Source organism: Lactuca virosa, chromosome 2, assembly GCF_052849685.1.
Source record: "Lactuca virosa cultivar CGN04683 chromosome 2, Lactuca_virosa_CGN04683_v6, whole genome shotgun sequence".
Taxonomy (NCBI): Eukaryota; Viridiplantae; Streptophyta; class Magnoliopsida; order Asterales; family Asteraceae; genus Lactuca; species Lactuca virosa.
The window spans coordinates 134956917-134966671 of NC_136427.1; the positions used below are offsets into that span (position 1 = coordinate 134956917).

General features: G+C 36.5%; 1 protein-coding gene across 1 annotated transcript; it reads right to left on the minus strand.

Moving 5' to 3' along the window:
* Positions 1 to 2839: 2839 nt before the first annotated feature.
* Positions 2840 to 4620, minus strand: LOC145157784 (F-box protein PP2-B1-like). Its single transcript, XM_079076779.1, has 4 exons — positions 4609 to 4620; positions 3792 to 3800; positions 3540 to 3658; positions 2840 to 3245 (listed from the first exon to the last, which is right to left on the minus strand). The coding sequence occupies exons 1-4, from the start codon at positions 4618 to 4620 to the stop codon at positions 2840 to 2842; spliced, it is 546 nt and encodes a 181-aa protein (XP_078932905.1).
* Between the last annotated feature and the right edge of the window lie 5135 nt (positions 4621 to 9755).

Here is a 9755-nt window from a genome sequence, read left to right on the forward strand (position 1 = left end):
CACCAAATATTAATAAAACACAACCTAAAAAACATAATTAATATCCGAATTTTAAAAGCGGAAAATACGTCACTCGGAATCATTGTCTTCGTCATCGACATCTTCAATCTCAGCAACATCATTCTCATCCTCGTCATCAGAATCCTCGCTCTCAACGAACATATCTGAATTCTCATCTGATTCGTTAAACAAATCATCGTACCGATACTCTATCGACGGTTGAATGTGAGCCCTATCAACGTGCTCACCAACTCAGCACGAAGGGTGTGATGAATATCGCAATCGTATACTTCTCTTCTATTTGCCTCACACTCTTGCGTACCAACGACTACTCCTTCGACATTTGGCAAAACTTTGTTTTCGTTGTATCGACATATCGCTTTTCCTTCGTCTTCAAGAATCATATTATGCAATATAATGCACGCATACATTACGTGTTGCAAACCTTTTCACTTCATATTAGCCCTGTCGAAAATACCCGATACCCGAATTACCTGCCCGATTTTTTCGGGTATCGGGTAAATCGAGTATCGGGTAAATTTTTTCGGGTAATCGGGTAACCTGATTTTTTTTTCAGGTCGGGTAAAGGGTACGTTTGTTGGGTTTCGGGTATACCCGAATTACCCGAATTATTTTAAAAATTATTTTTTTCGTAGAGCTTGTACTCTGTAGCAGATATTTGATCACACTTAAACTAACTATCATTATTGTAAAACATGAAACTCTTTTATTTTGACAATATGACACTAGTAATATTAAAAGTAATTGTTTATATATCATCATGTTCTTTAAAACTTAACTGTTATCTAGATTATAGTTTTTATTGCAATTAACAAACTCATTTTCTTGACGAAACTTCAGAACATGACAAAACTTATGAATACAATTATCTTAAACATTTTAAACTTTTAAATTAAGATCTTTAAGTATTTGTTTTTTTAACATCTTGCTAGATTAGATTAAGTTGTTAAAAAATTACTTAATATCTCAGATATTATTGACTAAAAAAATCTCAATGTTCAAAGCTTGAGTAACTTCGTTTATGTCTCGTTTGTTTATATAAACAAGACTAATAAAGCACGATGTATTTATTTCATTAAATTTATTTTCATGTGAAATTAAAAAAAAATTATATATTTCGGGTAATACCCGAATTACCCAAACCCGACCCGACACCCGAATTACCCAAACCCGAATTACCCGAATTTAATTTAGGTCGAGTAACTGGTATTTTTTTTAACATGAAAAACCCGAATTACCTGAAACCCGAAAAAATTACCCGATCAACAACCCTACTTCATATGACCGTGCCCCAACTGCTAGTACTTGTCAACAACTCTTGAGTACACCAAACGACTCTTGGGTTAAAAGCAATGTTGGGTTGGGATGATATTTATAGTGGGGAAAAAATAAACAAATAAATAAATTATACATATGCATACTTAATAAACTAGCTGTTAGATATATATTGTTTTCTAATTTCTTACCATTACAAAAAAAAAGCCAATAGAAATCAGAGAGAGTGCGGCACCCGGAACCCCCCCCCCCCTCCACCCCACCGACCCCTTTCCCGCACCACCATTCCCACAGTGCCGGTGTGGTGTTCCGGTGAGTAAGAACGCTTCCCTCGCCTCCCTCCCGGTACAGTAATTCGGGTCTTAGCCTAATTGATATACTTAACATATACATATTCCATTTTGCTATATAAAAAAATGAAATCTTTATAGAAAAAGACGAATTAAGAAAATCAAGGTGCATAAAATGTTTTGAGGAAAAACGCACGAACAACTAATTATGCTAGAAAATCAAAACCAAAAATATAACAAATCCAACTCAAAATCCGAATTGATCGGAATATAAATAGTTTGAAACCCTTTACTTCAACAAAAACCAGCAAATCTTGAAACTATCAAAACTATAATAAGTTTTATAAAACCAACAAGTGTTGAAAAATAAATCTAAAAATGTCAAAAACCTATAAAACCCTAATAGTCGGAGGCTAACTCCGTCTCTTCATCTCCGGTTACAAAACACGCCTGATGACTCCGGTCACGAGTCCGCCGGTCACAAACCCTTTACTTGATGTCTCGCCGGTTGCCATCTCGATTTGTTAAGGTCTAGATGTCTCAAAGGTTTAAGGCTCTGACACTCTCTCACATTCTCTCAAAGTTTTGAGGCTCTCAGTCTCTCAATTTCCATCGCCCTCGCTCTTCGTCTATTTTTTTACCATGATATGGTATGTAAAAGATGATTTATTTAATCTCAGATTTACACCAAGCGAGTAGGCAAATACTTTGAAGTTATTATCTCTTTTGCTTTTTCTTAGTACAAAAATATGAAGCTAGGAAATGTGCAATATAATCTATTTTCTTATTTTCTTTAATTTTTTTAGAACACATTTATAATACAACTTTTGTGAGTAATTATTTTTATTAATTTTTTAAGATTAGTTTTCTAGTTAATTTAACTTGTTTCTATATCTTAATTAAGAATTATTTATAATACATGAATATATATTTTTTTATTTAACTAGCTATTAAAATATGTTGACAAGAAATTCAATTATTGTTTTGAAACAAATTAAACGTGAATATATACTTCGGTTTTGAAAATTTGATATCGGCCTTCATAGTTTTAGTGTCTTTTTTCCGCCCCAGCATACTCTAATATACTTATTTTACAACGTATTTTCTATATATGCATCTCAATCATAAAATCTTCATCTTGATATCGTCTCCTTACATAACAAATGACCCAACTTCATATTTCCCTAAACTCTTATAGTTAAAAAGGTTTGATAGTTAGATGTACTTGTTCAAACAAAAATTATCACATCTACTTATTTAGGCCGAAGCTCGATACCCTCCACGATAAGACCCTTCTTCCAATGTCTCCACTTGTTCTCCACATACGCCATCTCAACCTCCCCATTATCTTCGTCATTGTACTCAAATTCTCCCAACTTGATCTCCATCCATCCATCATTTCTCTTATGAGGAAACACATAGTTTTCTTGCCATATTTCACTAGCCTCTGGTCTTTGAAGATACACATTTTCAGTCACCATTCCTATCCCACAAAAACTCACCGTTGTTGTAGCTGGCACAGTATGTCCGTGGGAATCGCTAGTAGTTTGATAGACAAGATACACTACATATGTGTTGTTTCGTGACAACATTATAGATGCTATTTTGCCACGGATTTCAAGCCAGCATACCTTTTTAAGTATGCACAGCTCCGCAAACCTACATAAATGGAAACATATGTTCAGTTATATTATACTCCAATATATATATATATATATATATATATATATATATATATATATATATATATATATATATATATATATAAAGGAGATGGGACCATGTCTAACTTTCAAGGTATTTTTGATGAGGAGACTGCTTTTGCACATATGAGAGACGAGAGATAGACATATATCGAATCTCTTGTTATTACAATGCATTCGCATGCCTAACAACACAAACTTGTATATTTTTATTTTATAAAAAAACGACTCTAAAAGGGAAAACAGAGACCTTGATTCAACTATGTGTCCCCATTTCCAGTATTCATTATCATCTTTCAATGCAATGTATAGCTCCTTTCCGCCCAACATATAGCACTTTTTCCCACTCTCCTTATCTAGCTGGAAGCTCTGTTTATGGAATTATGTGAGAACAAATCTTAGTAATTAGTAGAAAGTTGTTTAACAATTATATATATATATATATATATATATATATATATATATATAGTGGTTGTTATGTATCTAATATTAGGTATAGAACCATCAAAAACTACATAATTTTAAAAAAATTCAATTAAATATTTCTACCATATTTCTTGTATCCTTTATTAGAACTTCTATTAGGCTTTATATATATTTTTATTGAGTTTTATAAGTTTAATTTTACACCACAAACTGTATATAAGAATATATATCAAATACATTTAGTTCAGTATATTGAAATTTATTATAGAAAACTATAATGAAAGATTGAAATTGATCATTAAAAATTCTATAAACCTCTTCTCATAATCCATAAAAAAATAATAATAATGCAAGTATACATAAGGTATGTGTTAGAGGAAGTTATGAAGCTTCTACTAGAGGTCTAATAAAAAACACATTCAAAATATATAGATGTTGATGATGAATTACAAAATAAAAAATAATATTAGTTCAAAATCAATAGGAAAAAGCTAACAGTGAAAGAAAATTTTGTATTTTAATCAAAATAAAGTCAATTTAGATAGTTCTATACCTAATATTACATACATGACAACCACATATTCACTTTTTCATATATATATATATATATATATATATATATATATATATATATATATATATATAAAGAAAACTTTTCTCCTGATTTTGCATGGTATCATTGGATTTAAAAATTTCCAATGGTCAATGAAATGATTATTACAAAAGGAAACAATGTATTCAAAGGATGATTGATTTACCAGATAGCCACGATCCAGGAGGATATGTGTGTTCGATAAGCAGAAGTAGAGTTGATTTATAGAGCCAAAATCGAGGGGAGAAACCGCTCTCGCAATGATTTTCTGGTAATCTGTTAGCAGAAGCCGCCCTCACACCTCTGCACGCATCTGTAGCTAAAGTTAGTGATAGTATATCTAGATACTTGCTGCTTCGCTCATCATGTGTGTATGTGTGTTTTACTAGGTGGAAAGTGATAAAAAAAACATACAAACAAAAAAAAATAATGATTTTGATGAATGTTTAAAATTGACAAAATCGCCTATCCTCCTAACAGCCTCTCGATGACCTTTATTTTTTGGGAAAACGATAAAATATAGTAATTTTTGTTAAGCTTTGTTAAAATAAATAATAGTTCCAATCTTGTATTTGGGAGGATAAATGAAAATTTGCTTAATTGTGGTGTTAGTACTTTGTAGGGATAAAATAATGGTTTTTTTTTGTCATGAAAAGCTAAAGGACCAGATTCGGAAGATGAAATGGCGCACAAGGACTAAATGTGATAGAACGCTAAAGTGGGAGCCCAAGGGAGAACCCAACCGAACTCACTTTCACAAGGTTCTGGTCCCTCTGCATTTCAGACCTCCATACGGATGCAGGGATCAACATGGGCAGTGACATCAATTTTTTTGTCCCCAAGGATATCAAAAGGTACAATCCCTCCTTTGATCAATCTATTTTTGGACCAATTCGAAGACTTCTTACCCACATTCTGTCCACTCTTGGTCTTGATACTGCTGATGTCTCAGATCATATTGAGGCTACAGAAGGTATTGCCCCATACCTTCCTACCCCGCCTCTTCAAAACCCATCCGCAATCGTTAACCCTGAAGGTACCGCAGTCCCTTCCTCCACTACCCTCTCCAATCTTTCTCAAAGAAGAAAGCAATTGGCCTCATTCAAGTATACACATACCAAATATAGTTACGGGCTTAGACACTAATCCAACAGTCTCCCACTTGGATAAGTCTAGTAACTATATCTCACATATGACTTCAGAATCTAGTTAGCAATCGTAGCTCTTATACGCTTTTGTCAACTCTGATCAAAATCATGTCCTTTAGATAAGGGATCGTATAATCCTCTATTCTAGATATCATGCTTAAAATACTTATTGTTCAACATTTGTTCCTCGATCTCTGATTTGTTCGACATAGAATTCAGTTGAACACATCAACCTCATCCTGACCGGGCCCGGCACATAAGTCAAACCAAATCATCGAGTGGCCAAAATATTGCTTTTATTCTCTTAGAATAAAAGGAACATAAAACTTCGACTTATATGCTTTTATTATCTACTAGCTAAGTTACACACAATAATACGTTTTATAACATCAAGTTACTGATGCGTTTTCGTATTATCAATACATAATCAACTAGCAAACAATAACCATATCTCTAGGTTTAAAGATTATATGATATTATCATCTTGCGATCACTTGTGATAACTTTCATGAAGTGATACTAGCAAGTGCGGGTTTATTCCAATGCTCAAAACATATTTCATAAGCACTCATAAACTTTGTAGCAAACCTTTGCTATGTCTAAAACCTTTTAGACAATCTACAAACAATTTATGACAATCTTCTTTCATATCTACTTCCAACATATAAGCGATTGTGGACCGTTCGAATAATCTTATTATTCAGGAAGTCAAAACATGCAAAATCGAAACAATAGATAAATAATCAACACAAGATAGTAACTTTCTCATAAATAACACACCTTTATTTAATCATCAAATGTTGAATACAAAATTATCCATTACAAGTTTCCTACCTATCTAATCTAAACTAATATTGTCCTTTAGCCCAACGCTCCTAGCATGCTTCAAATGCTTGACCCTACTCAGTCCCTTCGTAAGGGGATCTGCTGGGTTATCTTCTGACGATACCCTCTTCACAACGAGGAGTCCCTCTTCTACCCGATGTCTAATAAAATGGTATTTTCTGTCGATATGTCGAGGTCTGCCATGATCCCTTGGTTCCTTGGTTAAGGCAACCGCTCCTTCATTATCACAGAAAATTTCCATGGGCTCCTTTATGGATGGCACAACTCCAAGGTCTCCAATGAAGTTCTTCAACCATATAGTCTCCTTTAACGCCTCGCTTGCTGCAATGTACTCTGATTCGCACGTTGAATCAGCTACGGTCTCCTGCTTGGAACTTTTCCAAGTCACTGCTCCTCCGTTCAGGGTAAAGACCCAGCCTGACTGCGATCGATAATTATCCCGATCCGTCTGAAAACTAGCGTCACTGTACCCTCGCACCCTTAAGTCATCAATCCCACCGAGGACTAGAAACCATTCCTTGGTCCTTCGTAGGTACTTAAGAATATTCTTGACAACAATCCAATGCGCTCTACCAGGGTTCCCTTGATATCTGCTGACCATGCTCAAAGCGAAGGCCACATCAGGGCGAGTACAGGTCATAGCGTACATAATCGAGCCAACTGCAGAAGCGTAAGGTACTCGGCTCATATCAGCTATCTCTGCCTCCCTACTCGGGCTCTGAGTCTTACTCAGTTTGGTATTGCATTGAATTGGCAACTCCCCTTTCTTGGAATTTTCCATACTAAAACGTTTTAGTACCTTTTCCAAGTATGTATCCTGACTGAGTCCTATCAGTCTCTTACTTCTGTTTCTCACTATCGTTATTCCCAGTATATATGCAGCTTCTCCGAGGTCCTTCATAGCGAAACACTTCCCAAGCCAGGACTTGACCTCCTGCAAGGTTGGGATGTCGTTTCCTATGAGCAGTATGTCATCGACATACAATACGAGGAAGCTCACTATACTCCCACTGGCCTTGACATACACACATGAATCATCTTCGTTTCGCAGAAAGCCAAACTCTTTGACCTTCTGGTCAAAACAAAGATTCCATCTGCGAGATGCTTGCTTTAATCCATAAATGGATTTCTCAAGCTTGCACACTCTATTTCGATGCTTCGCATCGACAAAACCCTCTGGCTGATTCATGTAAACATCCTCAGCCAACTTCCCATTTAGGAAAGCGGTTTTTACGTCCATCTGCCAAATTTCATAATCAGGAAACGCAGCTATTGCGAGCATTACCCTAATAGACTTTATTTTCGCAACTGGCGAGAAGGTCTCATCATAGTCAACTCCAGGAGTTTGAGTAAAGCCCTTCGCGACCAATCGCGCTTTATAAGTGTGCACTTTCCCATCCATGTCTGTCTTCTTCTTGAAGATCCACTTGCACCCGACTGTCTTACGACCTGGTATATTATCAACCAAATTCCAAACTTGGTTGTCATACATGGACTGAATCTCGCTGTCCATTGCCTCTTTCCATTTAGCGGACTCTGGGCCTGCCATGGCTTCCTTATAGCTATTAGGTTCGTCCAGATTTATTAGTGTACTATCACTAATAAACGTATCTGCGTCAGTAGTAATATGGAAACCATAAAACTAGGGTGGAACACTAACTCTACATGAACGTCTAAGAGGTAAGGACTGGTCAATTGGTTCAACATGAGTTTCCTCCTCATATTGAGCGCCAGTGTTAGAGGTTCCTTCATCTCCTGACTCTTGAAGCTCTTCAAGGTCAATCTGACTCCCACTGTCTCCTTGACTTATGAGTTCTCTCTCTCTGAAAACTCTTATTCTAACAACAAAGACAACATTGTCACTTGGTCTATAGAAGAGATAGCCAAAAGACTTCTGTGGATAGCCGATGAAATAACACTTCTCACTACGAGGTTCTAGCTTGTCGTGAGTGTCTCGTCTTACGAAAGCTTCACAACCCCAAACCTTGATATGTGCTAACGAGGGAGCTTTCCCTGTCCACATCTCGTGAGGTGTCTTGGCAACCTTCTTGGTGGGAACTAAGTTAAGGATATGGGCGGCAGTCTCTAAGGCATACCCCCAAAATGAGATTGATAACGAAGCACGACTCATCATAGAACGAACCATGTCCAACAAGGTTCGATTACGTCTCTCAGCCACACCATTCAATTGTGGCGTTCTAGGAGGCGTCAATTGCGAAACTATTCCGTATTCTTTTAGATAGTCGTGAAACTCAAGACTTAGGTACCCTCCTCCTCGATCAGATCGAAGCATCTTGATTTTCCTGCCCAACTGATTCTCTACTTCATTCTTGAACTCTTTGAACTTTTGAAAGGTTTCTAACTTCTGCTTGATTAAGTAGATATATCCATATCTGCTATAATCATCTGTAAAAGTCACGTAGAAGCGACAATCGTCCCTTGTGGTGGATCTAAAGGGTCCACATACATCAGTATGTATGAGATCCAATACACCCTCACCCCTTTCACTTGTGCCAGTAAAGGGTGACTTGGTCATCTTCCCAAGTAAACAAGACTCACACGCGTCATCGTCCTTAAGGTCGAATGACTCCAAGACTCCATCCTTTTGGAGTTGGGCTATGCGTTTCTTGTTAACATGGCCAAGGCGACAATGCCACAAGCATGCTTTGTCCAAATTTGTGAACGAATCAATATTCAAAAAATCATTTCCTAAATTATCTATAATTAACACAGATTCATAAATCCCATTACAAGGTAATGCATTGAAATAAAAAACACCATTCAAATAAGCATTAATAGAACCATTACTATTATCAAATGAATATCTGAAACCTTGTCTAAACAATCCATGAAAAGAAATGATGTTCCTTGCCATATCTGGCGAATAACAACAATTATTTAAATCTAGCCCTAACCCACTACTCAACACTAAGGAATAAACTCCGATCTTGGTGACTGGTGAAGACTTCTTGTTTCCCATGATCAAGTTTATCCTTCCATGCTCCACTTCCCTACTTTTTCTTAGCCCCTGCAAATCAGAACAAATGTGGTAACCACATCCAGTATCAAGGACCCATGAAGTAGCAAGTGATGAGTTATTAGATTTAATTAAATACATACATGCAAAGGTGGGCTTTATCTTCCCATCCTTAATATCCTGCAGATATTTTGGGCAGCTTCGTTTCCAGTGGCCCTTTTGGTGGCAAGAGAAGCACTCTGCTTCCTTGGGGTCAGAAGAGGGTTTAACAGAACCTGCTTTGGTCCCACTATAAGAGGAACCATCTTGGGTCTTACCCTTATGGTGGCTCTTAGAAGGAGCCTTCCTCTTCTTTCCCTTTCCTTGGCTAATTGCCAACACAGGAGCAGCTACAGTAGATGATGATGCAATAGATTTGTCATTGAGGTTGCTCTCAGCTGTCCTCAGGAGCCCTTGAATTTTACTCAGGGTGACCTC